The following is a 12,147-nucleotide window of genomic DNA, read 5'->3' as shown; positions in this document are numbered from 1 at the left end:
GCGGACCTTGCTGCAGCGCCAGCAGCCACTAGGTCTGCTGTACCAGCCGCTGCGCGCGCCAATGCCGCAGCAGGAATACGGCATGCATGCTTAGGCACATGAATAGGCGGTCCTGTCAACTTCGCGTCAGTACCGCATCTACCTTGTTTTTTCTCTCATTGCCTGCATGCACATGGGAAATTGAATGTAACCCCTAGCTCTCTGCTTCTGGCTTCTTTACAGGTAGGGCCTGGCTGTACGTGTAGGCACGGCCAAGGTTTTCGTAGTGCAAAGTAAAGCTATGGTATCATTTCAGCACGTAGCAGGGAATATCGTCATCCGTGCAGGCAGCAAGGCGAAGTTGAAGTCAAAAGTAAGAATTGCACGGGAATGGAGACAAAAATAAAATCACATTATGCTTATGCGCAGACTGGTTGATTTATCTTTTACTCCTGTTCTCTTCTTTCCTCTTTCTCCTCTTCCTTCTTTTCCCTTCTCTTCTTCACCTTGTTTTTTCCCCTCGATTCAACAAAATCAGCCGCCGACAAAAATACAGGGACAAGCACTAAGAAATTCCCCACCACTACCTGTCCCTTCTAGCCTCTTCCAGGCCCGTACGTCACTTCCATCCACTTGAAATTACCGTGCCGGCCGCCTTTGTCCTCCCCAAGCCCATCACTAATAAGTCGCTACACGCCTACCTGACCTTCGCATTAGTCTGTCCCAGCTACTCTCTTCTCTTCTTTCTCCCCTTCCATTTTCGTTACTTGGATTTTCGCCAGCGAATACATTTTCCGTTTTCTCGATTCAAGCAGATTCGTCTGCTTCAGCCCAGCGTCACCTTCTGACGTAGATATCTTGTCCACCCGGCGAAGACAAAGAAAAAAAAAATAAGAAAGCCCACTATTTGCTGCTGGCAAACTTATTTCAAAACCCCGCATCATCGCACCTCCGCGCCAAACACACGCTCGTCATTTCTCGACAGCGAGCCGGAATTAGACACTGCGTTACCTTTTCCAATTCTCTCTAACTTGTGCTGCATCTACGATACGATCTGAGATTTTCTTCTTCTCCTTGTTTTTTTTTTCCTGAAAAAGGAAAAAAAACACCACCGGCTACAAAAGGCATATAGAGGAACAAGAATTTTGAATCCAGCAGCATAGAACTAATCAGCATATTCCAACCCGCGTCACTTACCGCGCCGTCGCTCGATAGCGGCGTCCCTTGGCAGCCATGTCTACCATTCAACAGATCAAGAACTTCATCCGCCACGGTATGACCAAATTCCAGCATCATCGTCATCATCGGATGACGATTGTTAAAATGTTCAAAAAGTGGCAAATTAGCTTGGCTAACAAAGTTGAATTCTAGGCAAACAAGCTCGCGTCGGTAATTTTAGCGAAGAGCCGCAAAAGAATGAAGCCCCTCAGTCGATACCACAGCCACCCCCGGAGAAAACTGTAGCAACAGGTCCCGTATATGGCAAGCCCGCTGGAAACCAGGAGCCCCTGTCGGCCTACTCAGAAGCTCCCAACGATCAGCAGAATCGAGCCGCACAGGCAGGCAATGCCGCAGCCCACCATGTCGAGCCAGCTCAGGCTAATGGTGCCAAGGGCAGGAGGGTAGACGAGGCGAACCTGGCTCAAATTGTCGCTGAAGAAAATGCCAGCAAGGGAAAGTTCCCGAAATACCCTGATCTAGATCGATGGGAGCTCCTGGAGAAAATGGGCGATGGTGCCTTCAGCAATGTTTATCGTGCGCGCGATCTGACCGGAGAGCATGGTGAGGTTGCCATCAAGGTCGTTCGCAAGTATGAGATGAATCGTATGCAAGTAAGTTGAGGCAATTCTTCATTTTTATCCTTGTTGTTGCTTTTCTCTTGTCACCGTGATATCCTATTTCCTTGGCTCTCTCGTTCCATCAATGTCGTTTGTTGCGTCTCATCCCGCTCTTACCAACCACGGAGAGGGGCTTCCCCTAAAAATAGGGAAACAAACATTTACATCCAGACTTTCAAAAGATTCCAAAAGCTGCAGAGGTGCGAAATCTTATTTCCTATCATCACACTTTCGGCCCCTTATATCTAGGGTGCACAGTGTAACGCTGCTAGTAGTTGTGGCATCGGATACAAGGAGAGAACGCTTGGGAAATCACTGATGCTAACATCTAGCCTAGCGCTCGAATATCTTGAAAGAGGTTCAGATCATGCGTCAGCTCGACCACCCCAACATCGTCAAGCTCATTGAATTTTCCGAATCCAAGCAGTACTACTACATTGTGCTGGAGCTGGCTCCCGGTGGCGAGCTGTTCCACCAGATCGTACGATTGACCTACTTCAGCGAGGAGCTGTCTCGCCATGTCATCGTCCGAGTGGCCAGGGCGCTGGAGTACCTGCACGAGGAGAAGGGCGTTGTCCATCGGTAAGTCTCTTTCAGCAGTCCCCCAATTTCCATTTCTAAGCAAGCCATGGTGGTGGGTGGGACAGGGGTAGTCCCACCTTGACGTCATACTCGCCCTTGCCCAAACAGGCTTTTGCTGACACATGCATTGCAGCGACATCAAGCCTGAGAACATCCTCTTCAACCCGGCACCCGTCATTCCCTCCAAGCACCCAAAACCTAAGCAGCCAGGAGATGAGGACAAGGTTGATGAGGGCGAGTTCATCCCTGGATATGGAGGTGGCGGCATTGGCGAAATCAAAATTGCCGACTTTGGCCTCTCCAAGATTGTGTGGGAAACACAAACCATGACACCCTGCGGCACCGTTGGCTACACTGCACCCGAGATCGTCAAGGATGAGAGATATTCCAAGTCGGTTGATATGTGGGCACTTGGCTGTGTTCTCTACACGTTACTGTGTGGCTTCCCGCCTTTCTACGACGAAAGTATTGAAGTTCTGACGGAAAAGGTTGCCAAGGGTCAATACACCTTCCTGTCGCCTTGGTGGGACGGCATCTCTTCATCTGCCAAGGATTTGATCAGTCACCTATTGACCGTGGACCCCGAGAAACGTTACACCATCAGAGAGTTTCTTGCTCACCCATGGATCCAAGAAGTAGGACCGACCCCTAAAACGGAAAAGAGGCCCGATATGCCGCTCAAGCCATTTGCAACCGCCCAATTCGAAGAAGCTGGAAAGAAATACGATTTCCGATCACCTGCAGCCGTCAATCTCCGCGAAGTTTTCGATGTCAGTTATGCTGTTCATCGTCAAGGAGAAGAGGAAATGAGACGGGCCCAGATTGGAGCACGAGCCGGAGGTGCTGGTCGACCTCTGGGCGGTCTTAACGAAGAAGACGAAGATGAGGAGGAAGGAGAAGAGGAAAACGATGCCGATAACATGGACATCGATAAGGATACCAACAGCAAAACTCAGGCTCTAGAGCAGAGGATGCAAAGGGCCAACATCCAAGACCATGATAATACTCATACTCGTGGCCGCGAGCGAGAGCGAGCCACTAATGAAAGAGGCTATGGGCAGCATTCAGCGGCCGTGACCGCTGCTGCACGACAGCAAGTGCGCGAGCGACAGCGACAAAAGGGTGCATTTGAGCTCAACCTTGACAACGCAACGCTGCTAGGCAAGCGAGGCAAGAAGATTCCCGTCATGGGAGCGTAGAAGCTCAATGTGGCTGAGCGATCGAAGCCCGCAACACCAGAAGATAAAGTTGCCGTCGATGGGATTTTTGCCGTTGACTTGTCACCCATCTCGAGCGAATCTGTGAGGCGGGGAACGTCGCCGCCTCGCGTGGATGAGTCCTTTATACGCGACATTTTACAACCAAGCATGGCGAGCGCAATTTACGACAAGAAAAATATGCCCGTCGGATCAGATAAAGACGCACACGGGCTTGATGCCATTATAGGAGGCGCATTGGAGTAACGAGGGAAATGGGAGGGAAATGCTTTGAGCGTGTTTTTTCATCATCTTTTATTTTTGTATCCAGCTTCTTATATCTTGTAGATGAAAGAAATGAGAAGCCTGAGGAGCAATACGTATTGTCGGGACAGTATAAGGAGGGAGTCATGGCTGATACATGGGTAAGGGAGTTTTTGGTATGTTGTGAGTATGATTTTTAATTCTATGCTAGGCTATTTACTGTAAAAATGGAGATTTTCGTCCAAAGAAGGCGTGTATCATGGTTAAAGTCAGGGAGTGACAGGTTATCCAGCCCCCCATCTGTCGTTCGTTACTGTACATGTAGTATATATGCGAAATTAGATTATCATGTCTGGTGCCCATAACAACCAGCAATAATAACGGTAACGGCGGTAATAGCTGCAGCAGTAGTAATGGCCATAACCAAGGCTGTATCTGAAATGCTGAATAACATCCATGGATAATTAGGTTACTGGAAAGTCTCGCCCTAAATTTAGTTCTGTCACGCTGCTACTTTATCTTGTTATTCCTCTCAATAAGATTCATCATATCGCTGCACGTGTGCCCTACTCTATTCATTCACCCAAGTCTCTGCTCAGGAGAAGAAAGGAGAGAGGGAAAAAAAGTAAAGCTTCATCAAATAGGTGGGTGGGTAGTTGGGCATTGAGACTAGCAATGCACTCCACCCCCTTTTTTGTTTCTATTGTACAGTAAACTATCAATCTATGGGGTATGGATATTGTTGAGCCTGTTTTTTCCCAAGGGCCTGGAGACGAAAAAAAATGAACAAGTAAAAAAATGAAAGAAAATCCCGATGTGTCTGTTTGTTGTAGTTTCGTTGTTTGTCGATTCCTGTTGACTTGCTTGCTTCTCTTCCTCTTCAATTACCATGGCATCATTTCTCTTTCCGTCTTTCTTCCTTTCCTCCATTCAATGTCATTTAAATAATTAGGAAAAAAAAGCAGGGAAAAAAAAAGGAGGCCCCTTGCATCATGTATGCATGTCGTGCATAATCCCCTTGCCTGCCATATCCGGTATCCATCAAATCGTGTCCAATCTTGGCACAGAGAGAAAAAAAAAGACAAAAAAAGAAAACTCCGTCGTGTGAGAATAGAGAGAAGAAATAAAATGAGATGAAATGTAAAGACAGCGAGACAAAGAGCAAAATCTGGTACGGCCTAGAGAAAAGAAACATGGTAAAAAAAAGAAAAACATGGTCAAGTTGATATCTCGTCAATTTAGATGGTAACCCCCAATAGATAAAAATGACAAAAAGAACAGAATTAGATTGCCAGAATCAGTAGATTTGGATCGTTTGTTGTCTGGCTGCTAGGTTGGTGTTTGTATTGGCCGATGAAGCAGACGTTAAATTGGTATAAATGTGAGTCCAAACGCTGTAAAATAGCTGTTTGTGCGGGTGTGTGTATCTCAAACGCTCAAATAGCGCATAATAAAGGAAATTCGTGTTCATTTGATTCATATCCACGGTCTTACGTCGCGGGAACGAGTTGAGAGTGTTCTCCTTGGCGTAGGCGGAGGGCCTAACGGTTGGATAAAGGGCGTAGAGTCGGAAGGAGAGAGGGGCATAAAGTGATGGAAATTTTGATGAAAATTCTGATGGTAATTCTGATGGTAGTTTTGATGGTAGTTCTGAGGGTAGTTCTGATGATAGTGTTGATGGTAGTTCTGATGGTAGTCCTGGGGATAGTTCTGATGATAATTCGTAAACGGCGGTGGTGCCATAGCTGTCGTGGGCGACATGAAGGTGGTGGGCGACATGAAGGGAGAAGCAAGAAGAAACTGCGGTGACATGCCGTCGGTGGAATGGGAGTATCCTGAATCGGAATTCGCCGGTGAGTTGAATGAAGGTACCATTAGTGGACGAAAGCTCGGTATCCGTTTGGTGACCCTACGGAGAGATGGCGGCGTAGTGCTATTCTCGGATTCTGAAAGATCCGAGTCGTGAAGGCTCTGGCGGGTCTGGCTCTGGCTATAGTTGTAGTTGTAGGTATTGGCAAAGTTTTGGCTTTGGCTGCGGCCATGGGAATTGTTGAGGTTGTAACGGCTGGTGGACGTCCTGGCCCTCGGCCGTTGGACCGGCACGCTTGGGACGTCAATCTGCCAGTCCATTAACCCGTCCAATAATCCGCCATCGCTTGGGATGTCGAGGCCGGCAGCGGAAAATAGAGGCAAAGTCTCGGGATAAGAGAGAGTAAAGGGGATCCAGAAAGATCGATTGATAATGTCTTTGGCGCGTTCCGGAGTAAAGCGCTGTATCGGATCGGTTGGCGGGACCTCGGCCATGCGCTTCAAGATCCAGGCCAAGTACCGCGCATAGAGGGCCTGGCGCTCGGTGGACGAGTTGTGTAGGCGAGAGACGTAGCTGCGGGCAATGGTGTTGGCGATACTAGGCAACGTCACCATGCTTGCCTGGCCAGGGCCAACGCGCACTCGCTCCAGCGCCTCGAAGCCGTTCTTCATGAACTTGATGCACACGGGACAGGTGCGGCCGCTGGCGACGCGCACGCTGAAGCCGTCGGGATTGTCGGGCAACGGTGTCATGCCCTTGGCCAGCGCCCAGCAGCGAATGGCTTCCTTGGACTCTTCGGGACAGGTGATGCTGATGTGGTCGGGAAAGTAGGAGCGGTAGCCGTAGTAGATGAGGGCGGCGGTACCACAAACGGCGTAGGGGATGTGGTCAAAGAGGCGGCCGACGCACTCGATGACCTCGTTGACGGTGTCGACGTCCATCATGGCGACGGCGTTTGATTCCGGGTCCAGGTCCGGACTCGGGCTCGATTGCGACTGAGTTTGCGTTTGCGTTTGCGACTTCAATTCACGCGGATGCCGATGGCTGATTCTGGGGACAATGCTGGCGTAAGAGCCTCTGGCCACCGTCCACTGCCAGCACCACCGCGGCCACCACGACGTCGGTTGGTAATTGTGGTGGTAACGGTGGTGATGGTGGTGGAAGCCGGAAGAGTCGAAGATGCACACGCAGATATAGGTCGAGTCTGAGGTAGGCCTACTACGGTACGAGTTATAGCGGCCGTAACCAGTAGCCGTTGGAACCGCCAACAGTTCCTTCTGTTGCCTGCCGATTACTGGTGTATGAAGGTAGCAACGGTGGTATTCGAGGAATTCGCATCAGCCGACGCACGAGATGCCGGCGCCCCAGACTGCGGAGCAGGGGAGGAGAGGCGATGATGCGATGCTATTTTTTTGTTCTTTGTTGTGGTGGCTCCTGCAGGTGCAGGTGATGGCAGCGGCGATGACAGCAGCGGCGGCAAACAGGGGCTCGCGGCGGATCTCCTGCGTTAACCGATGCCGCGGCCACAGCGCTATCGTGTAAATGCAGTCGAGGGCCTCGAGATGTACAGTATAGGTATGGGCGAGTGCGTGATGCGTGGTGCGCGCATGGGGGGGGGCCGTTGCCCATAGAGGGCGCAGCGGACAGCGATGGGACACTCGCGCAGGAATCGCCAGCAGCGCAATTCATGGGCGACGAGACCAAGAATTGAAGCGGACGTCGAAGTTGAAGAAAATGGAAGCGTGAATGCAATGCTGCGCCGCGACCCCTGCAGCTGCAGCCACTGACACACTGTATACAAAGAGCCTGCAAGTAGGTACCCAATCCACAGGCCTGCTGCCGGACCCAGACTTGCGATTCGCTCTCCGTCGTTTACAAGTTGCACGCTTACAAACACGAGGCAGCGCGAATACTGCTCGTCGCCAGTCTCTAGTGCCACCACTGGTCAACGCGTCCAATCCACGATGTCCAGTGCAACCACCGCGTCCACGTCCACGTCCACGTCCATGGCGTTTGGCGTTTGCCGCCACAGCTGATGATATTAATTCGACGCCTGGCTCAATTTCTGATTGTTGTTGGTGCGCCGCCGCTCATGCACCTGCTGGGGGAGGGCTCCGCTGAAATGCCTGCTGCTGCAACCGCTAAAGAGTGCTAGCAGATGGAGACGGGAATTGCTGCCCGGCATTAGCACTCGCATGCAGTTCCATCTTTATACATAAGTGCCGTAACCGTCTACTGTAACTGCCTGGGTAGCCAATTTCTCAAATGTCTCTCTTTTCTTCGTGATTTCCCTGCGCTTGCCGCTGCTTCTTCTGCTCTTCTTCCTCGTCTTCTTCGGGCTGCATCTGCATCTGCATTTGCATTTGCATCTGCATATGTCGCAGCCCTCAGCGCTGCTAGTTCCAGTGCTAGCCCTGCCGTGCGCATTTAGTAGCTGCAGCCAGCTCGCCCAAAGAGCCAGTCAAGCCATCGAGTCCGCGCTGGGGCTCCTCCCTCCGCAGCACCCTCTGCATATCCACCGCCGCACCCACCAAAAAAGGCCGGGATGAATCAGCGTCCAACGAGCCCGTCATCTGAGACTGTGGCCTGTCGCTGCTGGGGCGCCGCCGTGGGGCCTCGTCGCCTCTATCCTATCCTCTAGTCCTCCAGGCCTCTATCCCTGTGGCGCCTCCACGGGCTGCGAGACACACCGCACGTCTGTCCACTGATTGGGACCCCGGCCGCTGCGTGTTTGCCAGGGCTCATGCGCGCCTCTTCTTCAGGGGACAAATCAAGACAGCATGACATGAAGGAGGGGTCGAGCCCGAGGGGTCGACTTGGCTTGGGAGGGCTGAGACCGCTGAGACCGCTTGTTAGAGCCCAATCGAACCAAGCACCGGCTGATGCCAAAAAAACCGCCCGTGTGACTGATGCCAAGTTGGACCACAGGCCCCAAGCGAGACCGTAGATGGCGTGGGATTTGTGTTGCCCTGTCTTGAGCAAATGGCAAACGAGAAAAAAAAAAAGAAAAAACGTAACATGTCTTATTTTCTCTTTGTAGTACCAAGTAATATGTCATCACTTCTTCCTTCGACTTGTTGGTACGGCTTTCGTTGGGGGTTCAACATGTGCGAGTGCGAGTGTGTGTACAAGTGAGTGCGTGGGCATACCGACTTGGATGGATATGGGCGTTGCGCAAAGCACTCACACGCGGGATACACCGACTTATACGGAATGGATCAACAGTATCATGCTGCCTTTGGAAGCAGCTGCTTCTGTGTGAGCAAAACTTGACAGGGTATTGCCCCATCCTTGCCATTTCATTTTTCATATGCGTTACCTCGGAATGCAGATGCTTCCACCGCCAAGCAATTACGCTTTCTTCGTGCCTACAACTGCGGTAGTTGTCTGTCCTCGCAGCACTTTGATATAAGATGGAGAAAGTTATCCAGCACCCAAGTCTGTCATGTAGCACTCTAGATATAGCCTGGGCTATTGCTATTGCTACTGCTGCTGAATCAAATAGTGTACCAAGAGACAAGGAAAGGCGGCATCGACAGCAGTAATTTGCCTGCAAACAAGGTAGTGACATGTCAGCATCGTGCTGCCCGACTACGGCTTCAAGCCCTCAGGTGCAGGGGTCCAAGGTCGAAATCCCAACTCGACAACGTGACAAGACTGATGCCACCGCCTAAGCACGAACCGGCGTGGAGGCACCAGCACGTAATGGACCTCCTCCCGCTCCCGAAACACAAAGTCGATGCTTGTTTTTTTTTTCTTTTGCTAGAAATAAATCCTAACATGATATTTCTGCCATCATTTTGTCTCCTGTGACGCTTGGCTATCCTCTCTCATACGAACCAGCTGGTAACACTACACTACACGCACGCGGACACTACTATTCGCTCATGGTCACGCAACAACCACCATATGACCAGCCACCGCCCCAACATATATCAGCATGTTGTCTGATACACCGTCACCGCCCCAAGGACCCGTTCGTGTCATTCCAAGCTTCATTTTAGCAGCAGTTTAGTTTTTATTTTCATTTTTTAAAAACAAATATTACGGTTCTGTTCCCAAGTATTTCCCAAGTGCTGCCCAACTACCACCACCTTTGTTATATGCAGTAGCAGTAGCTCCAAGTAGTGCGAAAGAAGCCGTGGTAATGGTTGCTCTCCCTGGTTTGATCCTCCCTTATAACTCCTCCTCCGTCTCCATCTGGTCCTCACTCGATTGGGCCGCTGCTCCCAGTGCCCCGTTCTTCTTTGGCATCGTCGCCTCCTTGTCAATCATCTGCCTCGACACCGACACAATGTTGTCCTCAATCAGCTCCTGGCCCACATCCTCCAAGTGCTTCTTGGGGTCCAGCTTGCCAACGTAGCGGGTCTTGAGCTGCTCCTTAGTCAGCTCAGTCTCCTCCTTGACTCTCTTCTCATAGCCATCTGCCAGGCTGACTAGTCTCTCCAGACGCTCCTTGTTCTTCTGTCCCTCTGTCCGGAAATCGTCCATTTCTAGAGCTTCCGTCCATACGTGCTTGTGGAGGTTCATGAGCATATTCTCTTCTAGTGCCGTCTTGCGGTAGTTGATGCCAATCGAGTAGTAGTGTCGGTTGAGTCCGTGGATCAAAGCCTGGATGGACGGCTTGTTCAAATGTCCAAGGTTGCTTGTACTCTGTCTGGGTTCCTGACCCATCATGAGGAGCTGTGGATTGATGAGCCGGAAAGCATCAATGACGACCTTGCCTTTCACCGACTGTATAGGATCGACAACGACAGCCACTGCACGGGGATTCAGCTGCTCAAACGACTGCTGAGTATTGATGTCAACAGAAGAAAGCCAGCAGCCAAATCCAGGGTGCGAGTGGTACCATCCGACGACAGCCTCCGGTCTATACGTCTCTGTTAGCCCCAGCCACGACATAATTTAACCTTCTCCTTCTAGAGATCTTCCAGGCCAGCCATATACGGTTCTTGGCAGCTTACCTTCCAGTTTGCCGCAGCATATCCATCATCTTGGTCTGGAATACGGGATCGACGGCTTCAACACTGACACCAGTTCCGCTCTGGGGCATGGCAAACACGTCCATGACCTTGACTGTGAAATCGTCGACGAACTCGCCCAGCATGAGACCCATTACTTCCATCGGCACACCTGCTCGGCCGTGTCGGAGCATCTTCAGCAGGGCTAAGGATGAGATGTAGACTGTCTCTGAGTTATCGATCAAGCTTATGTTATCCTGTAATAACGACACCCGTTAGCAACGAATATCGCAGTTGATTTCGGCCATGCGGCTTGCTCCAGCTAGAGGGGATATAGCTGCGTCCAAGCAATGCAATTCCAGCTGATCCAAAGCTTACCGTGCCTGGAGTAACTCCTCCCAAACCCATGCCACCGCCGCCCAACAAACTCCTAAATCGCTCCATGTTCAAGGTCGTGAAATGTGCTTGTAGCTATCGGTATAGATGAAATGTGTGAAGAAAATTGTAAGGAAAACCGTATTGGGAGAGCTGTAGAAGTGGCAGGGAGAGGCGTATGTGTGTGTTGTTTGCGTGTTCCTAACTTGGTGTTTGGGCCCCTCTAGTAGCTAGCTGCTGGTATCAAGCAATGACCGTTGACGCAGTTTCTCGGCAGCCTGCTACAAGGGTGGAAGCTGAATAATCACATCACGTGAAAGCGTTCCGTTCGACTGGCCACGCTTACGTTAGCCAAGATAGAAACCATCAAGCCTTGCCCGGCTGCGTCTTTTCGGCAATAGACAAGCCAATCAGACGCCATTGCTAAACTTTTTCCAAGACTTTAGTGGATCAACCCAGATTCGCAGCCTTGCCGCCCCAATATTTATCCGCTTGTGCTCGCCAGCCAGCGGTCTCTCTGCTTGGCCGCCGCGCTTCCCTTGCCGAAAGTTAATCGGCTTTCCACTGCTGCCAACTTATACTCAGCTTTCTTTCACATCACCACCGTCAACGCAGCTATGCGAAAATCCTTTTGACCGATTACTCGCATTGCTAATTCATCCAGTTTTGGATTCTTTTCATTTCTTTGCTACTCTCTTTTCTCGCCAAGAGTAGCATCAGCCACACCCTGCCGACCGGCGCTTCTCGACCTCTTACAAGCAAAGCAGCCCAGCGTTACAGCTTTTCCTCATGGGCGACACCACCATGTCGGGACTCGGCTCGGTGGCCCTCAATGGGTCATCGCCGAAGAAAGTCGCCTACTTTTACGATTCTGACATTGGAAACTACGCCTATGTCACCGGCCATCCCATGAAGCCTCATCGAATTCGACTGGCCCATAGTCTGATTATGCAGTATAATCTGTATCAGAAGATGGAGATTTACGTATGTCGGCCATAAGCCTCTTGTCATCGCAACACCTTGGCACAATGACAGTGTCGAATGCGATTTTTGATATTTACTGACAGGACAACAGCGCGCCAAACCGGCTACCCGCGGCGAAATGACCCAATTCCATACCGACGATTACATCGATTTCCTGC

General features: G+C 50.8%; 4 protein-coding genes across 4 annotated transcripts; 2 read left to right on the top strand and 2 right to left on the bottom strand.

The window, feature by feature from the left end:
- Positions 1-1,212: 1,212 nt before the first annotated feature.
- On the top strand, positions 1,213-3,598 carry TrAtP1_005918 (uncharacterized protein; the record flags this gene model as incomplete). Its single annotated transcript, XM_066112914.1, has 4 exons — positions 1,213-1,252; positions 1,351-1,811; positions 2,155-2,399; positions 2,533-3,598. 4 exons carry the CDS (start codon positions 1,213-1,215, stop codon positions 3,596-3,598), a joined length of 1,812 nt encoding a protein of 603 aa, XP_065969000.1.
- A 1,737-nt stretch (positions 3,599-5,335) lies between these two features.
- On the bottom strand, positions 5,336-6,613 carry TrAtP1_005917 (uncharacterized protein; the record flags this gene model as incomplete). Its single annotated transcript, XM_014082593.2, has 1 exon — positions 5,336-6,613. The coding sequence occupies one exon, from the start codon at positions 6,611-6,613 to the stop codon at positions 5,336-5,338; it is 1,278 nt and encodes a 425-aa protein (XP_013938068.2).
- A 2,817-nt stretch (positions 6,614-9,430) lies between these two features.
- TrAtP1_005916 (uncharacterized protein) lies at positions 9,431-11,342 on the bottom strand. Its single transcript, XM_014082592.2, has 3 exons — positions 11,009-11,342; positions 10,634-10,887; positions 9,431-10,539 (listed from the first exon to the last, which is right to left on the bottom strand). Exons 1-3 carry the CDS (start codon positions 11,072-11,074, stop codon positions 9,846-9,848), a joined length of 1,014 nt encoding a protein of 337 aa, XP_013938067.1. The 5' UTR covers positions 11,075-11,342; the 3' UTR covers positions 9,431-9,845.
- A 452-nt stretch (positions 11,343-11,794) lies between these two features.
- Positions 11,795-12,004, top strand: TrAtP1_005915 (uncharacterized protein; the record flags this gene model as incomplete). Its single annotated transcript, XM_066112913.1, has 1 exon — positions 11,795-12,004. The coding sequence occupies one exon, from the start codon at positions 11,795-11,797 to the stop codon at positions 12,002-12,004; it is 210 nt and encodes a 69-aa protein (XP_065968999.1).
- Between the last annotated feature and the right edge of the window lie 143 nt (positions 12,005-12,147).

This window comes from Trichoderma atroviride, chromosome 3, assembly GCF_020647795.1.
Source record: "Trichoderma atroviride chromosome 3, complete sequence".
In the NCBI taxonomy this organism is placed as follows: Eukaryota; Fungi; Ascomycota; class Sordariomycetes; order Hypocreales; family Hypocreaceae; genus Trichoderma; species Trichoderma atroviride.
This window is presented reverse-complemented; position numbering and strand designations above follow the sequence as displayed.